This window comes from Osmia bicornis, chromosome 4 (assembly GCF_907164935.1).
Source record: "Osmia bicornis bicornis chromosome 4, iOsmBic2.1, whole genome shotgun sequence".
NCBI lineage: Eukaryota > Metazoa > Arthropoda > Insecta > Hymenoptera > Megachilidae > Osmia > Osmia bicornis.
The window spans coordinates 7,926,492-7,951,166 of record NC_060219.1 but is presented as its reverse complement, the minus strand read 5'-3'; the positions used below and the strand labels follow the sequence as shown (position 1 = coordinate 7,951,166).

The 24,675-nt window shown below is 37.5% G+C and overlaps 2 protein-coding genes across 6 annotated transcripts in view; one reads left to right on the top strand and one right to left on the bottom strand.

Annotated features, from left to right (window-relative positions):
* LOC114874000 (FH1/FH2 domain-containing protein 3) overlaps window positions 1–14,196 on the top strand; it is a 151,161-nt gene extending 136,965 nt beyond the window's left edge. For 2 of the 4 annotated variants that reach the window (XM_029182854.2, XM_029182855.2), the window contains 3 exons: window positions 3,966–4,124; window positions 7,226–7,312; window positions 13,393–13,480. In XM_029182854.2, coding sequence (XP_029038687.1) covers window positions 3,966–4,124; window positions 7,226–7,281 — 215 coding nt within the window. In that variant the 3' untranslated portion in view covers window positions 7,282–7,312; window positions 13,393–13,480. Of the gene's footprint in view, window positions 1–3,965; window positions 4,134–7,225; window positions 7,313–13,392 lie in introns of all 4 variants that reach the window. The other 2 variants (XM_029182852.2, XM_029182853.2) reach the window with 1 other exon arrangement.
* Window positions 14,197–18,690: 4,494 nt separating this feature from the next.
* LOC114873998 (FK506-binding protein 2) overlaps window positions 18,691–24,675 on the bottom strand; it is a 161,487-nt gene continuing 155,502 nt past the window's right edge. The window contains exons 5-6 of one of the 2 annotated variants that reach the window (XM_029182848.2): window positions 20,766–20,890; window positions 18,691–19,641 (exon numbers count right to left, since the gene is read on the bottom strand). In XM_029182848.2, coding sequence (XP_029038681.1) covers window positions 19,456–19,641; window positions 20,766–20,890 — 311 coding nt within the window. In that variant the 3' untranslated portion in view covers window positions 18,691–19,455. The remainder of the gene's footprint in view (window positions 19,642–20,765; window positions 20,891–24,675) is intronic. The other variant, XM_029182849.2, reaches the window with a different exon arrangement.

The window sequence follows — 24,675 nt, the reverse complement described above, 5'->3', positions numbered from 1 at the left end:
TAGTAAAGTTCAAAGCTCAAAGGATTGGATAAGGATTAAAAAGACCATTTTATTAATGGATAATAACATATCTTTATTGAGTAAATTGAAATGTTCAATCTTTAATATACTAAAAATAAAACGTTCTTCTTCGAGTATGAATATCTATCGTTAAAAAATAGTATGTCCACGAGCAGCGATTCACCCCTGTCAATTTCCGGTGTTATGATATTCAAGGAAAATGATCGTCACGTGTGTCGGACATGATAGCATTCTGCGAATCGTTTTCTCGCCGAGCATGGGGACGCAATTTGCAACGAGAATCCCTTTTCTGCGCTCCGCATCGTTCATTGATCGAGGCGCATTCTAATATCCTGCTGCCGACAAGTTTCATATTTCTACATTACGCGATGTCTAGCTCCGCGAGACCGTAGAATGCAGAACGAGGCAATAAAACGCAATAATATCGTCGCTCGTTACGCTCGATCGAAGGACAAAGATCGCCGCAATAGTTCCACGCGTATTATTTTCTTTTCCCTTTCGTCTGCTTTTGCAGAAACTAGCCACTGGTCTTCCGTTTCTGGGCGACGATGGAATTTCTGGTAGAAAATTTCTTCCTCCTAGTCTCCTCTACCCTTAGGCTTTCCCGAATTTACGGGTTTCTCATCTCTTCGTAGGCGATCATTTAGACATCCTCGGGTTTACGAGTTCCAGAGTTCCGGATTTTCAAATTGCCGAATTCCCTTCTAGGCTTCTTTGGGTTTCCGGGTTCTCGACCTTCCCCATAGGCTTTATCGAGTTCCGGGGTTGGTGGACCCCGCCGTAGACCTTCCTTTCCTCCAACTTTCGTCTTTCTCCTCAGGCATTTTCTAAATAATCGTCAAAATTAAAATTTCAATAATCTCTATTCCCCTTAACGCCATTTTTCCCAGTGAAGTCTACTTTGCTTGATACTGTACTTCTGCGGAAAAATTTAATAATTGCCAATTTTCTTTCGTTTTGAAAACAATTTCAATTTGTAATATTTTATAATAAGTAAAAATATTGCTTCGTTATTAATCCCCAAGGAACACCTTTTACGTATTCTTTCATCCCTTCCCAATAATGCGCACAATGCAGGCAAAACTTTTTCATTGTTGGGACACTTTGGACGTAGCTAGGACCAGGTAAAGGTCGGTTAAACTTTTCACAGGGTCGTTTTTAGGGGGGCGGAAATATAACGCGTCACTCTAAAAGGGTGGCTACCCGCTGGAGATAAGAACAAAGTGAGAAAATTTCTCCTCGTTTCCGTAATACTGTAGCCTGCGGCGGCGCACGAGATAAATGCCCTCCTTAAGCAAACGCTCTCCAGGCGAGATTCGGGGATAGCGTCGGCTCATTTCGCGGTGTTACCGGAAAATGAAAAGTAACGGCATCGAGATTTCACAACACTTCGGCGGTTACGTTCTTGCAGCGCGCTGAAAACGCGAAAATCACGTTCAGAAGATAATCCCGTGCGAGAGGTTTATGTTGTTTTCACAGATGCGCACCATATTTTCCTGTGACCCGACATGTTTCTCTTTTCGTTGAGATTTTTGTTTGTTTTGAAAAAAGTATATTTCGCAGAATTACCTGATGATATTTGTAGTCTACTACGTGTCACGTGTGTAATTCAGATTCTTTTGTAGACCAGTAATTCATATTACTGAATAAATTAAAATTCTACGTAATAAAATGAGATAAAAACGTGGAATAATATTTTTAATTTAAAAATTAAGTTATCTTGATAATTAACAATCGGTACGTGTTCATTTTACCATAATATGTTGAATAAAACACAGATATTAGTCTTATATGTATGATTATAGGGATATGTCTGACAATCCATTGACTCGTACTACTTAGAAATCAGTAATCTCTATCTATCTTCTGTTTCACTCAATTTTACCTGAAAAACATATATGATTCTTCTTTCTATGCTCATTATAAGTTCTTACAATTAAATATAATTGATTTTCTTTTATCGTTAATCATCCCTTAGCCAAATTGTTAATATCTGTTCTGTTAACACAAGGTGATACCGAGCAAGAAATATCAAAGTCACGCTATCAACGGTGCAATCTTCTTTGCCTTACCGCAGTATCGTGCAAATGGTGCTATTTCAGCGCCGATCGAACGCATTTTACGGTAACTTCCGACGTTCCAGCAGGGAATTAGCTATCGGCCGACACGAGGCGATGATCACGGCGTTCACTCAAGAACGAGCGAACAATGAAGGAACTGATACCCTGTAGGTCGCACGAGATCGTCTTAGGATTGTGACCGCGAATCACCTTTTAACCCCCGCAGGCGACGTAGGAATTTTTATTCTCACCCAGGAAGAATGGCCGCGTAAAGGAGGAGAACCAAGCTACCCTTTTACGGCTCGTAAACTTCCAGGTCCTCGTGCATTACCGCGGCTGCAACCATCATAACTTCTCCTCCTTTTATTCCCCTGTATGCTCTTCTATAAAATACCTAAACGGTCTGTGCCTAAGTCCTCCCTTTGCTACCACTTCACCCGTGATCCCGCATCGTGAACACCTACAAGCGTCCTGTGAATCCTTCGTCGTATCCCTGCTACAACAAGCTCGCCATTTGTCGTGGGAGATTCTACCCGAACCCCCGGGGGTATATTTTGGCCCGTTGTTGCATTCATATCCGCGGTTTCCGTGAGAGGATTTTATTTATGTCGAGATTGTCGAGGACGGAAATGCTTCTGTAGGATCTAATTCTTCTTCTTGCTTCGGGGATACTGTTAACTTGATGAAAGGATTTAATGCAACGGTGAAAATTTAATTTTCGAGAAGGTGGAAATTAAATGGATTTCTGACTTTGGAATTTTCGAGATAAAATGTTTCGTTACTTTGTAATTTGACAGTCTTGTCCTGTGCATGTTAATTAAACAATTTATAGGATAATTACTAGCATCAATAAACATGCAAAATGAAGGAGAATTATGGCAGAATCTTCCGTCTCCCTTCTCTCTCTCTCTTTTACCATACGGATAAACAAATTTGTTATGAACACGAACGGTGAGATGGCAAGCGAAGAGAAGCGTAGGGAAGTTCCATGAATACGCGAGCGCGATTTGCAAATTCATGCGATCGTTTGGCGTTTCAAAGCCGCGTCGAATATCAAGCGGTACCCTGCAAGCAGCAACAAAATTGAAGTCATTTAACCTTACCTTTCCTGTTGTCGCGGAGTGCCAGTAGTCCAGCGGAGTCGAGGAAATTCAGGACCTAACCAGGATTTGACCGCATCGCCAAACTTTCCTCTTTTCTTTTACCTTCGTCCATGGAAATTCCTTCGCATCGGTACTATCTATTTCTCTCTCTCCCCCCTCAACTTCTCGGTTCTTCGTATCGGATTTACACAGTCAGAGAGACCGCCAATGGAGGCTTCTTTCAGACGAGTTTCAAAGAAGCTCTCAAAGGAGCTCCATACCCCGGTGCTTTTGACGGTTTCCAAGTTTCTAGCCCGCGCCGCGTGCCGAGAGCAAAGAGACTGTTCCGCGAAGAGTTAGCCGGAGAAGCGGAAATAAGAATGGCTGCCGCTCCTCGGGATCTCCGAGTAAATGACGCAGGATGAAGATGCCGGTTAGACGGAAATATATGTGGAGGATTGTTGGCGACGAAGGGGATACTCTGTATTGAACGAGACGTAATGTTATAATGCTCGGGGCGTTTAAGGGTGCCGTTAAGCTCGCGATTTAATGGGCTTTCAGTTTCTTCTCGCCCACCGAGCTGACTCTTTTCAGATGCGTCGCGTGATTGAATGTGCCTTTTTAGGATTTAATATCAGTCATTTGGAAGATAACACAGTATAATGTAGGTAGATATTACGTCGTTAATGTTAAATTGATAAGAACGATGGATTAATATTTTTTATTGCTAAAATTATTACGACATTTCCTGTGTTCATAAGATATCGGAGATTTGAGAAGGAATGGAAAAATGGTGTTTCAGGTCGCACTTCTTTGGGTCCGTTGCTTCGCGATGAGAACACTAATGGAAACCTGACTGACGGGGACGACGAATTGCTGGAATCATTGGTGAAGACAGCGACGAAAACGCCAGCGACCAGGACGACGCCCAGGGAACGCAAGAGGACCAGACACGCCGATCGTAAGTCTTGTAAGTGTGATCCCCGCACCCTGCACCTGGCCTCCCTTCTTCCGTGCTGATCGATCTATTTCTGTCCCTGCGGAAGATCGATCGTTCGATCGGACCGCTGCCAATATGTTTCTTGCGTCTCTCTCACGGCATATTTATGGAGCGAATTTTTCGACGGCTCGTTGGCATTTCTTTTCCCAAATTTTTTTTTTTTCATTTGCGTTCACGATATATCGATCGTTCGTAAGTTACGTGACTGTCGTTCTTGATCCTCTTATGAAATATCGATCGTTCATAGAACACGGATTAAATTTTCAATTTTTAATCTCGGTATTTCCTAAATTTATTATTAATTAAAATTTTCTATAATTCATAAAAAATTTTTAACCGTTTCTTGGATTATAGAACACCATCGAAAGTTTCTCATTCACGTTCAGACTGTTTATAATATTTTTATAAAATCTCCGTTTTCCATTATTTGTAAGAAAAGGAATGTTAGGAATAAGGTCCTTTTTGTATCCTGCTCTATAATGCTCGATTGAACAGATAGACGATCCCTTGCGATGAGTTAGCTGTTCGATTGAACGTGTCCTCTGTGGGGAATACAAATTTTCAAAGATTGATTAATCGCTACTGAAATTTGAAACATGTTTTTCTTATAATTCTTCTTGTAAAAAATTGGTATCAATCTGTTGAGCATTTTTAAATAAAATAATATAAACTTACAATATACACTTGGTATATTATACAAATTTATTTTATTTTATTTTATCTAGCATTTTTTTTTTAATGATAGATTTTATATATTCATCGACAAAAAATATTAGGTAAAAGCCGCGTTAGAATTAATTAAAAAGATTCCCCTTGGGGGACAAAATGCTTGCACATTTTTATCCGTATCCTTAGGGGAATTCTCCCTGTGGAAATTGCTCTTCCAGACCGTCTTTGAACGTAGCAACGTGACTTTAGAGCGTGTAATTATCAATTTTCGTTTATCATTTCTCGAGGTTTATTTCGCTTCGCTTATTATTGCATTCCCCTGGGAAATAGAGCAGCTTCGATACATTATAGAATCAATTTAAAGATTAATATTCGCGTCTTGGGAACGTCTCCGTGCCCTACTATAAAATAGAAACGAAAATCTATCTTTCAAGTATATTACAAGTTGAATTTCCTTCTATTTAAAGAAATTTCTCAACACTTCGGATTTTCTTTTTGCCTCAAAACAGAAAAATTCGGTCCATAAACAGAGACGTAGTAAATGGTAGATCGATAAACGGAAGTTTGAAGCCGAAATTCAGAACGCCAATGATCGAGGACGATCAATGATATCGTCCCTTCGATCGTCGTCAAATTTTTCTTGAGCACCTTATTAGCACCAGATCTTCCATCATCTTTTCTCTCAAATTCGCCAACTTTTCTTCAATCTTATCTTTTCAAATTGTACAAAAAATAATATTAAGAAAATGTCCACGTTGCATATAAGGTCGGAGCCACCATGGTGGTTTCGTTATCCCTCAAGGCTACAGAAAAAAGTGGAAAATTTAAAGAAATTATTTCTGATCATCATAAAACTGAGCACCTAGGAATTTCTGGTACGCTTATAACGAATCTGTAGTGAAATTTTCAATATGCCTCTCCGGAGGTTGAGAAGCTGATGTAAAAATGATCGGAATCCAGCGGCAAGAATAAATAAATTGTCTCGACGAGGACAAAGTTCCAGGGCTGTGCAGTCGCGCAGGTCGGGTAAAAGATTTTTAAACCATTTTCCAAGCAACATCTGCGGTGGCAGACTTTTTTTTTCGAACGCCTTTTCAATGAAACCGAGGAGCCTCTACAGTTTGACAGAAGTGTCATTTGCATTTTATATTGCAGCCATTCAGTTTCGGAGGTTTTCAGAGTCGCGGCCCTCGTTTTCATAGGCGAATGACGCATCGACGTTTGAAAAATCCGACGGATTTTCTCGCTCTAAACTCGACCGGGGCCGTTAGCTTTTGTTGTTTGCAGAATATCGTCGGGAATTTGTTTTTCAGTACTATCGGTGCTTCAATAGAGTTTTTTTTTCCTCTATGAAATAGAACAAAAGAGGACGTGAAAACAAAATCAACGAAAGATGAAACGTTGATATTTCGAAACGTGAACATTTATCAAATAACAGGCACACACTATTCCTCTCGATCCTCAATGAAATTTTCTATTTATTTTCTATTTATTTCATATTTGTCAACATAAAACAATTTTTTTTTTTTAATAATATTATCCTAATTAAGGGTAAATTGTTTCCGTTACTTTAAGAAAAAAGAAAATCGTAATTTATTATTTAAGCTACAAGAATTGTGCTTAATTTACACAAGTAAGATGTATCCTTCTGTATAGTCGATGCATTCGGTGAAGAAGGTGTTAAAGAAAACATTACACCCATTCGCCGTAAGAGAAATGGTATAATAACCTGGGGTGCAGAGGGCGAGTAGCCATAAGGCGAAGAATCGAGGATCGTTGAGGGAAAATAACAATTGTCGTTGGGTTAGCGTGCGTACACCAGCAATTCGTGAGGCGTTTCACACTCGTGGAAAAGCTCTACCCTCCTTTTTTCCTTTTTCTTCCTCTTTTTCTATCCCGAATTATCCAGTTTAAGGTGGCGTGTGGCAAGGGGTGTGGTGATAGCTTGACTACACATACGTGTACATTCGTGTACAGTCTTCTAAAAGGGTGTATAAGCTTGTACACGTATATATACGGGGTGTCTCCCAACTACCATCAACTGGAGAGTGATTCTATATTAATAGAAAAACAAATAAAAAATATACAGTAAAATTGTTTTCGAATAATTAAAATTATACTGTATCATCCTACACCTATGTATACAAGTTAATAGTTTTAAAATGTATCATCAGTCATTATTTTTATGCAAATAATTAGAAAAATCTGATTTGAAACATTCAATTTTCTTAACAATAAAATTAAATACAAAATAAAAATTTATTTTACATTGCACGTAGAATCATCCCCTAACTGATGGTATTAACTAATTCAAGACACCCTATATATACGGTGGTGGTTGTTAACGGGGTAGCCTAGCTGTTCTTCCCTTCCTCTTTTTTTCTGTCTGACAGTGAAGCGATCGCGCACCCGGGAGAACAACACCACACCGGAAGGGTATCAGCCCTGAAGGGCTACCGATCGTGACCGACGCGATGAAGGTTCGCTGGTTTTTCGATTAAACACAACTTTCTTTTTTTTTCTCTTCCTCTGTCTTTGTGCGTGTCTCTTTTTACTCTATCTTCTGTGCGGCTACTGGAATGCAATCTTTGCTTCTTTCTTTCTGTCTGAGCATCCCCTGCTTGTCCCTTTCAGCATGTGTCCCTATGGAGTGTTTTAACGTCGGTATTGCCTTTCTTTAAGACCTTAATTAGGATTCTCTTGGCCAGACTTGTCGCGTGATTTATTTATAATGTGTTTTTTTTTGCTTGTTGTTTAATATTAGTGTTTAGTGTTTAATAGAAATATTAATAGGGTTGGATCTAAAAAATTTCGGGCCCTAGGCATACAAACGAAAATGAGGGCTCTTCATATTTTTTAATTAAATTTGAAATTTTATTTTGGTGGTCCGTCTTTTCTTGTGAAAAATCTTTGTCAAAAATTAATGCAGTATTAGTGTACACGTTTTTGTATAAAGCAAAGAATGTTGAATAAGGTTAAGAGTACATATTGCAGATTTTCGTATTCGAGTTTCATGGTGAGGTTCGATTCCTCCTCGAAAATCATCAGGTTTCGTGATTTCGGTTGAAAAGTCGAATAAGCTCAGGCTTATGGAAAGCTTAAGTAAAAAGTTTGCCTTTTGCGTGTAACCTACACCCCTGCGGTACAAGTTTCCTCGACTCAACAAGAAATCGCAGAAGGCGAATGCATTTACCTTAACCGAACTTCTGCCAGAGCTAAAACAGTCTACATCTTCATACAGTCATTTTGAGAAACGAACCTTAACAGACTTTGCTTTCAGATCGGGTAAAGTAAATATATTTTAATAAAACAATCATCTATTGTATCTAAATAATGGATACAATTTATAAGTACCTCCTTGTGTTAATTTGGGGGAAAATTTACTTGGTCAGTATATTTATTAATTAATGGTAATTACTTATTAAATCATCAGCATATATATATGATTATTTTCATACAGATCAGTCTAATCTTTTGCATTAATCGTTTTTATTTTTTCCAATGTGTACTTAAAAAGATGGAGGGGGTTGATTTTGTACCCTCAATTAAATACTTTTAGAAATTACAAGAAAGAAAGTATTTTAATTGAAATACTGTTTAGTATAGTACTAACCACTTATATTATGTAGTAATATTTTTCTTATAAATATTGATCAAATTAATCAAAATTAATTAATAAAAATTCTGGCCCAATAAATAGCAACGTTAATTTTCAACCATCCCTCCAACTATAGTCCTGTCAAAAGGGTTAATAATTGCCTTGATATATATGCCCACTTTCACCATGGCAATGAACGTGTCAAGCAATTAACATTGCCCGAAAGACAGCGGATTTGCATGAACGAGAAGGAAATGATTTCGACTCTTAATTCGCTAGAACGTGCCGGTGGAAGCGCAATGAATTCTTATGAAGCTTCCTTTGGCCGATGTTTAATGATCACGAACGCTGCATATACGGTTGTCATGCATTCGGATAAAGGGAAAGTGATAAATCGACGGAATCCTGAATAATTCAAGCGAAGCGCTTGACGAACACGTATGTATGGATTCACGAGCTTCGAATTTGCATACGTAGCATGTAAATATGGCAGCATTTATTTTTCGAAGTTTACCCAAAAGCGATAAATTCAGGGACTTTAACGCGTCAAGGCACTTCGTTTCTGTTTTCATATTCGAAAGAATAACAAAGTTTGATGTTTAAACAAAAATCTTGGCGAACGTATCGGTTACCTTCGAACGAAATTTATTTAGGAGTTTATTTTTCGATAGTTCCTTTTTGTTTAATTGCTCTCTAGATTGGAATTGCAAATTTCTATGAATTCGTAATTATTTGTCGAAGGCTGACACGTGAAACTGCACGAGATTTTCAATTCACTACACGTTGTAAATTCATCTTTCATTGAAACATTTTAAAATGTACAGTGTCGAGTAAAGCAAGTATCCCTAAAGAAAATAAAAATCTTAATTTTCACGATGTTAATATTAAAAGTAATTTTAAAATGTTATAGACAGATTACTATATTTGCGAATGGCATTAAATCTTTCATTCCCAATTCAAAACTGCATGACTCGAAACGGAACAGGAAGTGTAAAGAGAAATTCTGACGTTCGCGTGCAACGTGATTCGCGGTAAAAGATGTTTCTTTAAGCCAAGAAAATATGTCTTCCTAACATTGGCACAAGTTTTTACATCGAAGTTTCCGTGCTCGGTTACATTTCGCATGATATTCACGCGCCGTCCGTGGAAATTTTCAACCACGTCTACTGCATGTCGACAAGGAAGTTCCTAATTCACTGTAACGTACGTAGAATCTTTGAAAGTTGAACGTAGTTAATGAATTGCAATCGTTGATTGTAATAGCAGAAGCGTTGAAAAGGAAAATCGTAGGAAGATTACTATAATCAATACAATCATTGGCACAAAATTGAATCTTCATCTTAGAAGAGTATAATGGAAACTTGAGAGTTAAAGAAATAATTGACTTGTGGACAAAAAAATGATGGTCCTTGTTAACTATGCCATATTTTAAATTAAATAATTTACAAAAAATCAAAATACTCTTTGATATCGAAGAAACGATTGAATTGTGGAAATTGAATAATTTATATCAATTAGTGAAAGGATTCGTATTCTCTGATATTCTTGTCAACCAAAACGATTATTATTACATGGATGAGCTATGATTACAGCAATGGCTTGTTGTAATTATTAATGAATTCATTCAGGTTAAATAGGCTTTAATATTACTGATAGTAGAATTACGAAAGTGCCTTATGTAACATGCTCCATGTTCCCCTACGTATAATATTTCTGCGATGTTACCGTAATACACCTTAATGTACAACGTTCATATACCTGTCGGTTCCACTCCCTAATCATTTCACAAAATAATTCTGCTTGTACATTACGTAACAGGCTTGTTACACGAGCCTGAGGGAGTCTATTTATTATGAGAATGACTGACACAAGGCTGATTGGTCTTTATAGTGCATCTCCTTTGAAAGAGAATAATGAATTGTTTCAAAGGCAGATGACAATAAGAGAAATACGACAATAATACAAACAGAAAATTAATAATAAACATGAAAATAATACTGGACGATGTGAAATTCCTATTTCCAGGTCCACAGAATTTTGGATTTTTGGATTTCTGAATTTTTTAATTTTTGGATCTTTGAATTTCTTCATCTTTGAATCTTTGAATCTTAAAATGAAAAGAGGATGGCAACTCACAGTTTTTAGAGAGCTAGGACCACCACATTTCCTATTACCTAGTTACACCAATGGTGAAACTGTCAGTAGATTTTCTGAAGGTCTTTCAACCGAATAAACATAAACTTGAGAGTGCTAATTAAATTTCAGCAAGTCCATATCAATCACACCTGAACACCTTTCGCTAATAGTTCCATATAATCGCATCAACTTGTATCCAAACAGAAATCATTTGACTTTGATCAATCATGTTTAAACGACTTCCTCGATCTCGTTAAATATCCTTTATCATAGTGAAGGAATCAACGAAATATCAGACAGCTTCGATGCTCCTTTGATATCAAATACTGGCAGGAATCAAATTATCATCCCCCTGTATGTGTGTGTCTGTACATGTCGAAAGAAGCAACGAGTGAATAATTTCGTTGGCATCGATCCTCCTTGTTTGTTGCGGCAAATATTTACTAAGTAGTTCAGATAGAGAGGGACTACGAACCGATACACGATAAACACGAATCGACGGCGTCTCGTTAATAACGTGATCACGGAGCGTCGCGGCGCACAGTCGTGTCCCAGAGGCGGGCGGAACGCACACACGTCACGGTAAATAAATCGGGTCGCCCGGGTCCTCCTGTTTGTCGGCCAGTCGAAGCGCGACCGATTTATCCGGGAAACCGGAAGTCAACGGTGCATAAAAATTGGCCAACTCGATGTTCGCTAAAAAATCTTTGCTAACGAAGAGAAATCTTCCCTTTTAATACCTAACGACCCAGTTTCACATAATTGTCAGAGTAATTGGTATTAAAGCTTAGTGGAATTATACAGGCTGCCTCAAAAAAGGTGTACAGTACCGAGCAAAATAGACTTCCCTAGGGAAAATGGCGATATACGATAAACAGAAATCCTCGAAATCTATATGTATATATATATGGGGCCTCTTACCCTACGTTGTCATTTTCCCTAAAGCTACCTACCAGAAGAGATGGGAGCCTGGGACCCTTCCCCCTGGAAGTCTATAGGGGGAGCTTGTCGCCATTCTTCTTGGGGTATTGCTATTATGCTCGGTACTGTGTACTTGTGGTGAGTGAAATAATTGACAAGAACAGATTTCCGACTAATCTAATTTAATTAAGTAATTTTAATGAGCTTTCATGGATTACTTCAGAAACTCTCGTTGCAAATAAACATCTGATCTCATAATAAATTGCAAAGAATTTTATGATTTATTTTGTGGCATTTATGTTATATGTACGTCCTGTTTAAGGCAGCATGTATATAGAAATTTGGAATAGAAGGGTGGTAGAAACGTTTAAGGATATTATAATAGCAGTTTCGAAATTAATTGACCGTTCGAGATTATGAAGCAGTAATTAACGAACGCTTATTACGAAAAAGAAGGAAAAAAAATCTGAATTTCGAAGAGCAAAGTAATAAGCTTTGTTATCCGTAACCAAGCACTTACGAAACACGTTCCCACGTGGTGTACCATGTTATCGATCTCGTGTTTACGGCCGATAATGAAACCCTAATTACCGAGAGACAATGCGCTTACACCGCTTTCTGTTCGTTAACAACATCAAATAAAATCGATCATACAACGCGATAATTTATTATACATTTTCACCGCTTCCTTTGTGAATTTTTCTTATACCTTCCATTTCTTTATTTCAATAGTTTCATTAAAGTATTAATTTGTTGCAAATAAAATGAATGACTTAATTAGAAAACTTTCAATAACTATTACTGTAAAAAAAATGAAAATTGTGACATGGAATTACTATTTTTCAATGTAAATTCCATTGAATTATTATTAAGTCTTTAATAATTTCGATAACAGTAATCCCAAGCATCGAACATCAAAATTATTCGTGCTAAAAGCTGCAAATACCCGTGATAATTTTCCGAATCCATTAACCACTATTCATAATTATACATGCAAGCTCAAACCATTGATTTGTTATGTTATCAGTCGATGCACGCAGTATTAATAATAAATACCAAATTAATTTGCACTTGATCAATCATTGTCTGAAACGTCTAAATCGTTTGCTATTAATACTTTCATTGATGCTGTCGTAAATCTTCTGAACAGCATTGTTCGAAGTACGTATATAGTATTTTCACGATTCACTAACTCGAATCTTTATCCTCTAATTGATTTTCATGGAACAACTGTATATAGAGAATTATTTAACAATGGAAACCCATTTTCATTGCATGCAAACTTAATTTGGAATGTTTGCCTCTGACTGACCCATCCAACGGATTATTTTGTTTACTAAATAAATGAACATTTCGTGTATATTTAATTTTGTAACATTTATTAGTTTTAACTGCCAATGTGTTTATATATTAATGGGTTTAAAATTGATATGTTGTTAAATAAATCATAGTATTAGAATATTAGAATATTAGAATGTTGAGGCTTTAGGACAGTGGAGTATTTTTAATATTGGAAAATTGGGGCATTCAAAATTATTATTTCGAAGTAAATATTTAGGTATTAAAATAGTAATGGGCGTAACTAGGATTTTTGGTTGGGGTAGGCCAGGTTTATTAATAGTGTTACGTCTTTAATATCTTTGATTTCATTAAATTTTTTAAGAGAATCTTAGAATTTTGCAATTTCGGAATTTTCGAGTTTTAGAATCTTAGAATCTTAGAAGGGTAAAAGGATTAGGCCCACTCTGGCTTCTACCTAACTTCGCCAATGATAATTAAGCTAATTTGAAATCGAAAAAAAGCGACGTTAAAATATTAACGTTACATAAAATCTTTATTACATGAAATGTTCAAACTCTAATACAAGCTGAATAGAAATAAATACTAATAATCTAAAATCTGTAGTGCGTAGAACGCTGAAGAATGGCCTCTCGGAAGAGGAGAAGAAACACATCGCCGCCTACATCAAGGGCTACTGACTGTGATAAAAATCAAACCCCGCACCTCGTCCACGAGAAGATCATCGAACCTTCGATAGGACGTTGATGACACGGCCAGAATGTTGCGATTTCACCAAGCTGACACCTACGAACTTGATGCAAAACGAGCAACGGAATCGCAAACCGACACCAAGGTTATACGTTAATAGAATTATATATATACATATACATATAGGTATACAAGCATATATTTCGATCGAACTTTCTGTATACGGACAGAAAGCAGTCGGTTTTATGAGGTTTGTTGTCAAAGACAAAAATCGATACCTTCGATTCTATTTTTCGACTTTATTGCGCGCACTGTCGTTCCTTTTTTTTAAACAATCTTGGCAACAAATTGCTTAAATTTAAGGGTGCGTTTTCACGTGATGGTAAGTCTTGATTTTTAATATTATAATTGATAGTGTCCATGACTTTTGTGTCACCAAATTTAGTTACTGTATAAGTACAGTCTCTTGACAGTCAAAAGCCATGTTTTAAACAGATATATATGTATATATAATGTCTTGATACCGGAAGTTATAACTAATTATTTCACGTGAAAATGCATTCGAAAGGCTGTAAACTGTAAAAGATAATTCATGATTTTGATGGGATAGAATTTAATTCAGTGCATGCTATTGCGATCACAGCTATAGAAGTGATTTTATTTAATTAATATTAGATCAATTTCATGAAAATAAAATTTTATAGCAATGGTTATTATAAATACGTAAATTTCCTTCGTTGGGTCATTTTTAATAGGCGAGTCCAGGAAATTGTACGTGTAATTGCACGATTGATTGACGATTTTTAGAAAATATCAAATGACGGAGAATTTTCGTTGAAACAAATTCCGCGTATCGTTAATTAAACTTTGCGAATTAACGTTAGAAGGGAAAAACTCATTTTTCCGTAAGAGCGTTTGTTTTTAACGAACCTGTCATCGATATGATAAAAAATGTCGAAATTAGACGCGATTTTAATTAAATTTCATAATACGATTTCGATGTTCATGGGTCGACCAGAGGGATAAAAACGACGGTAAATAATGAAGATTCGTTCATGAAAGTCCTCGTTTCATACGACTTCCGGTAGCTCGAATGCGGCAGAAGCAAGCTTATGGGTCAGCATTTCGCAAGCGAATGCGGCAACTTTGAAACTTTATATCCTCTCCATCTTTCTTCGTGAAAAAAAGGAAACTTTTCCGATGCATCTTCCATGGTGACAGTTTCCTAGAAATAAATGCTCTGGCACAAAATAGAAAACATTTTTCAGCGACACTCGAATCAATTTTATTTCGAAGTATGGAAAGATGGCTCTTTTGAAATTCATGAGGATTTATAAACTCGAACGATAGAGACGATAAATGGACAAGCGTATCAAACATGTGCCTAATACCAATTTTTAATCCATCGATGAACAGTGAATTCTTGAAAAATTCACATGTTAATTGCCTTGGGGATCTTGCTGACTTTGATTAAAAATTAACTAACCGTATCTTTGTGAAATCAGATGATCATATATTTGAGAATTATTGAAAATTGAAATAATTATATCTTTTGTAAATGAGATGATATTTCCACTGCGTCAATTAACGTGTTAATAAAGTCTAGAAATAAAGTATTGTCTTTATTGTATGAAAGAGAAAGAATTGTGATCAATTCTACAGGTACGTAGGTAAAGTATTTCAATACCTAGAAAATTTGTAAACGGTGTGATTTGTTCTGCGGGAGGAGCAACCTAGAAACTTAATTAATTTAATCATTACCTTACTATCGCGCGTCCTGTGCGCGTAATTATTGTAATTTTCAACGAGAATGATTCTTGAAATAAATCTGAGAACAGTAATAAAAGAATTGTTTCATTGATTTTCTACCTTAACCGCTTAAATCCTCTGATTTGCAATTCGCAGGGTTTGCGAATTTTGGTGCAGACAAGGTAAGTCATCATCAAAAAGGCATTTTATCCCTCTTTCGGCACTCGCAAATACCACCCACCCCAATTATTTATCATCATGTCCCTCTTTACGGACCAAGGCCCACCATTCCCAATTATTCATTATTTTATATTTCCTTATGGGCCTTGTAAGTACGCCCTGTCCCACTGCTGTCAACCGTTTGACCTAGATCGAGGTGACAACTATTCCAGTCTTATAGCGACCACCAAGAGGTAAGGTCACTTCATTTTCAGAGCCCATCAAATAAGTTCACAAGGGATGCTCTTGTGAGCCTCGGCTAATTTCTTGTAGACCTAGGGTCTCTTGCGTATTCTTTGCAACCCTTGCAGAGCCTTTGCATCCCTTGTGTCACTTGTATCTCTTGCCTGTCCCTCGTTTCCCTTCCAAATTCTTGAGTTCCTTATACTCCTATAACCTGTACATTTCTGCAGCCCTTATTCAGTACACCTCAGCAACCCTTACATCTCTGTATTCCTTACATCTCTGCAACCCTTACATCTCTGCAACCCTTACATCTCTGTGTCCCTCACATCTCTGCAACCCTTTATATCCCTGCACGCAGTCTCTAGCATTAAAAATTGGACCTAAAATTTGAAGAAATTTTGGCCCTCTAGCGACAAAAATTTCAACTAAATTTTCGATGTCGAATCAGCGCCCCCTGGCGGCAGAAAAAGGAACTAAATCTTGCTGAAATTTTGGCCCTCTAGCGGCAAAAATGTGAACTAAATTTTCGATGTCGAATCAGCGCCCTCTGGTGGCAGAAAAAGGAACTAAATCTTGCTGAAATTTTGGCCCTCTAGCGGCAAAAATTTCAACTAAATTTTCGATGTCGAATCAGCGCCCCCTGGCGGCAGAAAAAGGAACTAAATCTTGCTGAAATTTTGGCCCTCTAGCGGCAAAAATGTGAACTAAATTTTCGATGTCGAATCAGCGCCCTCTGGTGGCAGAAAAAGGAACTAAATCTTGCTGAAATTTTGGCCCTCTAGCGGCAAAAATGTGAACTAAATTTTCGATGTCGAATCAGCGCCCTCTGGTGGCAGAAAAAGGAACTATATTTTGCTGAAATTTTGGCCCTCTAGCGGCAAAAATGTGAACTAAATTTTCGATGTCGAATCAGCGCCCTCTGGTGGCAGAAAAAGGAACTACATTTTGCAGAAACTCTGGCGCTCTGGTAAAGGGATGTATGGGTTGTAATGGTTAAAGGCGTGTAAAGGATGTGGGGATGTAAGGCATGCAGGGATGTAAGGGATGCAGAGATGTTAAGGAATGCAGGCATGTAAGGAAAGCCGGGATGTAAGGAAAGCAGATATATAAAGAAAGCAGGGATGTGAGGAATGCAGAGACCTAAGGGATGCAGGTATATAAAGAAAGCAGGGATGTGAGGAATGCAGAGATGTAAGGGATGTAATGGTACAAGGCATACAGGTATACAATGATTTTGGGGGTAGTCCCTGCGGGATCCATGGTAAGGATGAAAAAGATAAATATCTGCAAAGGATGGCCTTGGTCCATAAAAGGAAATAAAATTATAAACAACTGGAGAGGGTGAGTCTGGGGCCATGAAGAGGGTTAAAATAATAAATGACTTCTGAGTATGGTCCCTGCAAATCCCACAAATAGGAGTAAAAATAAAAGGATAAAATAATATGCGAGGCAAACAGAAGTAATTAAATCAACACGTTCATCCTCCTAATGTGTTTGTTCAATAAACTAAGAATATAAATATAGCAAATTAAATGATCGCACAAAATTAAATAAGAGTATATGTATGTTTAACTGGTAGATCCGCACCCCACGGCGGTCGCCATAAGACTGAGGACGTTTCATTTCGTGCTAGGTCGAATGATCGACAACGGTGCCGCAGCCAGCTACCTTTACTCGAATCAGTGGCTCTAAATATTCTTTTTTTTTTAACGTGGGGAAATCTTGCACAAGACCCCCTACCGTCCCTGGGGGGCAACAGGGGAGTATTCGATTCCTACTGACCCCACGGCGACCAATACCGGTGCCGAGCTCTCTTCGGGCCGCGTGCAAAGGCGTCTGGAGCGCGCCCACACCTGACGCTTGCGGCCCTGACGAACCCACCCATAATATCTATTGATAACTGGAGGGCCTGATGAGCTTCCCCTTGCTGCGCCTCTTCGCTCTGTCCACGTTGGTGGTGGCTCGAAAACAAAAACATCCAGTCTTGTTGGATCTGTAGTTACCGGAAGAAGGGTGGGAACCCGGGATACCGCCATTTTTTTGGGGAAGCCTGATTTAATGACGAATGTATACTTAATGTAGCAGCCTATTAATCATGCTGTTGACAGCGCTGTCTTTGGGGGAAGGGAGAGAGTGTGGCCAACGAGTGACACCCAATTTTTTCAGCTTATTGTAGATGATCGATACCGACGACATTTTACAAAATAAAATAATTGCAAGTTAATAATGAATTACGCTTTTAAATATCATGAATTACCACACCGGGTGATGCTAGGAACGTCACTGGTTGTTAATCTGGTATTTCATATATGTATCAATCTAATATTTCATGAAAAGGAATGATTCAATTTGTCTTCAATAAAAATCGAATCCTTTAAATCAACGAAAAGTACAAAGGAAATAAGATTTAAAGAGGGGTAGGAATAAACCAACTCGCCTTGTATAACAAACTGTGCTCGAGACACACGATTTATTAATTAACCTTCGTCCATCTTTAACAACATACAATATAATGTAGTAATAAAAACGTATCAATTTAAAAATGTAATAATGATAGCTTCGATCATGTGAGAAAAAGATCTCGTCTATGCGACCGCCATTCATCTCCACCACGCATCCTCGAAAATTTTTTTTTCCTCTCTCTGTTTACGTCGTTTCCCACTTCGAGTTTCCTTTTCCGGTCCAATTTTAAGCCTCTCGCGTGACATTCGTGACCGAGAATGCCGGTGGGGTTTGATGCTCGTGAAAAAGGGGATCGGGGGTGTCGTGATACAGCGAAGAGGGTTAGAAAAAAAAAAAAAAAAAAAACAAAAGAAGAAGCTTTCGAGAGAAAGGACAGAAACGTTTCTTTCGCGTGTGATTTATAGCACCGTTAAGTCGATGCGCTTAATTGATATACGCTAACAACTATAGTCGTGTAGAAAAAACACTTTCTCTCGGTTTCTCTTTCTCACCCTATCTCTCTTTCTCTCTTTTATCTTTCATAATCTTTCTCTCTTTTATCTTTCATAATCTTTCTCTCTTTCTTCCGTCTTCCCTGTCACTCTTTTTCTTTCTATCTATATTTATATTTATATATATATATATATATCATTATGTTAAGTAAAACAGCCTCGCTTCCCGCCAGGATTTCGACCAGCACTCGACCAGTGTCTTCGCGGTTTACTCTTCTTCAAAGCCGCGCACTTAACTGTTGTTCCGCGTTTAAACGCGTCATTGTGAACAGCATCCACGAGCGAAAAGCGTAAGGTGCTTTGAAAACTTTTCAGACCTAGCTTTCCCTCTTCGGAGCCCGTGTAATTATTGTTTCGCTCGATCAACAGCGTCGAGTCTGTTGCTTCTCGTCCTCGGGAACCTCTTCGTCTTCGTTGACGCGTTCGAGCGTCCCAGTTCGAGAAGGTACAGAGAGTTTCGTCTCCTGATTTCCTTACTGTACAGAGTAACAGTCAGTCCCACGATCGATGAAGAGGAATTCCTGCGAACGAATTTATATTTGATGAGCGTCGAGTGTAATATTTTTCTGCTTCTTCGATCAACACTGGCGAGAGAAACTTCCCAACGAGGAAGAGAACCGTTTTTTCAGCATCTCTTTTGTTCCTCGAAAGATTTTCACCGAGTTGCAGACGAAGCGGATGTTCGATAGTCCATGGATAAAACGATCGATCACGATCGATACACAACTGTCTGTGACTCTCAGTGGTGACGTTCCCGGACCGGATAGGATTCGAAGAGGCGATTCCGCACGGATGTGAACACGTGGTGGCGCGAGACACGACGCCGACGGCGACGCGGTGCTCGAAGACACGGCGACGCGGCACGAAGACTTCAGAGCTCGTCGTGCTTCGGCCCGGTGAACTCGTCGTGGGAGATGAAGCCATTCTTGTCCTTGTCCTCGTGCTGGAAGATTTCCTCCACTAGCTTATCGTGTTCCCCCAGCATCTTCTTTACCTCCTCGTTCTCGCTACCACCCTGCTCCGCTTCGATCAGCTGTTTCCTCAGGTACTCGCTCACCTGCGCAAACATAACACGAAATTCAGTTTGGAGGAAGCATTTATCTTTTTTCTTCAACGACGGGCTGCTGTTAGCGATAATTTCAATTGAATTAAAAAAATGTTAATGTTTATTTTATTGTTAGTCTAAGCATCAGATCTGGGTCACGAGTGACACGGCACCGTCGTTCAAGAATAAGCTCTGATGACTATCAGCGTAATTAGATAGGGGCCAGAGTGGGCCTTTAAAATCATGAGTGGCCCCTCCCCAAAAATGTGGACCATCGCTATTGTAAAATTTTATGATACCAAAATTCCAGAATTTAAAACTTCAGATCTTCTACACTTCAGAATTGCAACGTCACAAATCCTGAAAATTTCAGAATTTCCAAATATTAAAAATCCAGAGTTTCAAGATTTTAAAGTTCCAAAATTCTAAAATTTCAAAACGTCTAAGGTATCTGACCCACCTTAGAAGAAGGTCTAAGTTACCCTAGTGTTAATAACAAAATGTGTCCCTTGTAAATTCCAGGCTATTACTAAATATATTTTGAAAATTGTTCAATTCAATAAATTATGTTTCTGTTTATTGAAACATAGAAGAAATGAAAAATTGCAAAGATAGTTTCAAATTCACTTCGATGTAATATATCTACGCTCGAAAAGTTGCACAATATTTCAAAGCGATCAAAATGTATCTACACATATACATATACACGAAGCAACGGTGGAAAAATGGCAAAGGATTTAGTTGCTTCTGTTTGTTACGGTCGAAAAAAGGTGAAAAACGTTTCAAGCTACAACTCTTTCCCCTGTACAATGTGTACGCGTTAATCCTTTGCACTTGCACGCAGAGATAAAGCTGGCAGGCAGCAATGTCGTGATTGGTCTCTACTTTGATTCGTACCAATTTTACAACGTGAAAGAAGCTGTTAGCTGATTTGTTTCATTAAACCACAAGAAAAAGTTGTAACACAAAATTCTCGCGAATAATTAAAAATGAGTTTAATTTACTTTTCATGCAAAATAAAAATTTGTCCAACTAAATTTTGGCAAGTTGTACTTAATACATAATTATTAAAACTATACTTATGCTACAACCGTCACCAACAATGACCCTTAAAAAGAAATTAAAAGAGATCTTGCCATTGTTCTCACCTCCTCGCGGGATAATTGGTTGTCATGGTTGCTGTCAATTTCTTTGAACACATTTGCAGTTGGTGGAGAATCACTGATATTGATTAACTCAACATCAAATAATAAAGTGGCACCTGAAATCAAAAATACACCATTTGGTTAGTTGATAAAATTTTTGCATAATATCCTATAGGAAATGTATGCCAAGAAAATAAACAATTTTCAAACAGAAATTTAAATATATTCTAAGTTTAATGCATTCGCTTTAATTATCGATTAAACGGCATTTACAAATACCCTGGGACGATATAAAACTTCAAATGACACCATTCCCGTAGGAAACAATTGCTGTCTCGTTAAATTCGATTCGATCCCCCTTTAATTACCGTCCTCTGTCGCGTTTCAAATGTGCATCGCAACGAAACATTTAATTAAACAATTTATTTCTCGTTAATTAACCGAAACATCGTGACACCTCGCATTTCGTAGCCATTTTGGAATTTAAGTACACTTGATAATGAATCGACACTATACACTAATTCTTTTAATTCTTTAATATAAATAAAGAGCATTGAAACAATTGTAAGCTAATTACAAGTAAACGTTAATTAATTGCGATACTTTTTGCGTTAATTTGTTACCTTTAATTACAATTGTAAAATTTGGCAATTTTGAAACAGGGTGTACGTTTCACAGGACGATTATTTTAATATTTTCGAAAAAATTTCATCTACTTGAAAACTTGCATCAGGTCGCGGATTGCAGTTTAAGAAACCCTAAGCTAAGAAATTGAGTCCTACTTTTACAATTTTTAAAAGTATCTCCTTCTACTTAAACTCTGAAAATCGCGAGTTCAAAAATTCTTTCTCTCTGTAAAGACCACGGTTCAGAGGGGCTCTAATAAAATATTTCACGATACCCCTCCGGTAACAGTCTCGTTTTCGAACAGGATCGAAAAACTTTCCACTCAGACTTGCAAATGTCTCGTTGGCAGATACAGTGGCCACGTTTTCCAGCCGTTCCAAACGAAATTCGCGATCTCGAATTTCTGGCTAATATCGTTTAAACGTTCCCGTAGAAAAAAGTTGACCAAAGAACGAGAAGGGAAAAGAGAGATGGGAAAATGGTTTTTCGTAGGTACTGATTTTCCATTATGTTTCACTGATCCTTGGGAGGCGAACGACACGCGTCCGCCGCATTGATTGCTCGAAACCCAATAAAAATCCAATACGTCTCTGTCAATGCTGACGAAAGACGATTGCCGCGGCTTTTCTATTATTTGCCCGTCGACGATCTGTACGCTTCTGTTCCCGACGAAAAACCTGTCCCGTATTTCGAGCCCTCATCGATGACGTATGACGGAACCCTTGCCGCTGACGTTTACTACCAATCTTCCATTCTTTTCGTTTAAACGATCGAGAAATTTCGAGAAATTGCTGAAATAATTGACAACTTTCTTCGTGAATGACGCGACAATGTAACGTAACAATTTTTTCCAATAGAGACTTCTAAGAATTTATAATAAAAGGGCTGTTATATCATTAATGAAATTAAAGGTAATTATCTACAAAAATTTTTGTAAAGTTCCTTCAGTATTTTAAATTTGTATATTTTCTTGCGCTTCTACATATGTATTTGAAAAGTAGCGTGAGAATATAATAATAATAAAAATTACGTTAATTGGAAATTTGGAAATAACATTTGAAATTTTATATTTATAAGTTTCCAAATTCTGCATTTCTAATTTTAGACTTTTTAATTATGAAAAGAAAAATTACAGAATTAATTAGTAGGTACACGTAATAAGACAGTAATTTTCATTTCATTTTAGAGAAAGGGGAGCTGTAGTCTTTATCGGAGAGCTGCTAGTAATTTTTTTCATAATTATTCTTTACCTAGAAGAAATTAAACCAGAGTTAACTAAACATAATTGTAATGCAAGGAATTAAAGAAGAAGTTGTGATTAAATATAATTACGCCAAGATGTTCCACGACTATGTTTATTACAACATCATCACAACTTTATAGAAGATAAAAGTAATATTAAAACAAGAAGAGCTCGTTATCGATCTTACACTTTTAATTTCCAGAATAACGCAAGAACCAATCAATTTCATCCAAGCGATTCTTACGCAACCGGTAACCCCATCGACCTGAGAGAACCGGCTTCTCGATAAGAATGACAAATCTGTCCGGATTACACAATATCCTGAACCGTGCTGCACTTTTGCCGATAACGAGAGGAGAATTTCTCGCTGGTGCGCGAAATTTTCACGAAAATTTAACGAACCATACGCAGACGAGAGAACTGTGCACCAGCCACGCGTGTCCCCCGTATTAATTATGAACGGTCCCATCGCGATTAAGCCGTATTCTAATGAAATATGCCGCTCAATTATTCACTACTTAAACAGGCGCAATTAATACGGCGGACGATGTGTCGCGTCTGGCTACCAGTCTGCTGGAAGTTAAATGATCGAGTATACTACTGTGTAGTTCAATAATTGTCCGAAGACTGTTTAGAATTAACACGTTGATTACTGTGGGGTCATCAGCATTTCAGTAATGACGTTAAGTAGCAAATTAAAACCTTAAATTTGAAAATCAATTAATTTTATTAGTGATACTAATTATTAAAGATAATAATAGTTAATTTGAAAATTTAAATTTGCTACCTGATGTTGTTAGTATAATCAGGACTGAATTGAAATTGCTGGGGGCTGAAGAACATGGTTGAAAAAATTGAAATTTATTTTAAATAAAATTAAATAATATTTGATTCTAAGGAGAAAAGGAAACAATGAAAAAAAAATGTTATTCAATAGTTGCTAATGTAGTAAATGGAAGGCTTGTAACGTGGCCCAGGCTGCAGCCCCCCTTAGACCACCCTTTAATTCTGATGCTGAATACAATAGCAATGCTATTGAAAATAATGGGTCCCTATTATCTTTCATAATTATTCAATTATGTTTCATTCACAGCGCTGATCAGCTGTCAACAACTATGTTCGCATACATATTCAGTTAAAAAATATAATCAACGTGCTACATTAGAATATCAGGTCACACTCTTGTAAGTTGAAGTTCACACATGACAAACCAGGATCATATTTGTAGAGAAGTTAAATTATAACCTCGCTTCCAATTACAGAAGTTGTAATTCAGCTCCACTACATGTACGATTTAGTTTGTTACATTTAAACTTTAAGTCGTGTCACGTTCCACGAACTCTGTAAATAGTTCTAATTACAATTTGCATTGTTGAGGATAGTCGAATGCAAACTATTTCAACTTTCTGTGTTTGTAAACAGTTAAAGGCTAAGAAAGTCATAAGTGCCTAATCGGTTGAAATTAATTTCTTAAATTGAAGCTTAAGTGGATAAACCCCGAGTGAAATGTTTTGACAATAAGTCATCGGAAGGGGTACTCGATGGAAGTTAAAGAACAAACCACTCCCATCTCGTCTTGGAACACTGGTAAATGCTTGAAAAGGTTCCCCTTTTTCTCGACTGGTTGCAACATCGACGATAGATGGAATCAAATTCCTTTTCTTTGTACGCAATTTTCTTTCTCTTGTTCTTTGTCCCATTGTGCCGAGAGGAAACAGTTTTCGTTCACAATCTCAGACCACTAAAGCTATCGTTCTCTTTTTTACCTGGATTCTGGTAGCAAACTAGTCCAGATTTTGTGACTTTTAGTCTACAGAAAAATGCGAAATAACGAGCAAGTTGATGATCCTATTGTACGAAGGAGAAAGAGAAGGAGGAAAATGTACACCCTTGTCACTTCGATATTTCATACAGAATGTATAATAAAGATTTTAGCGTTAAAAGTTTGACTTTTGCCAGAAGTCAACATTTTCTCTTCAAGAGAAACAAAGGAAGACTAATTTGATGCTTTCTGTAAATTTTTACTGCTTC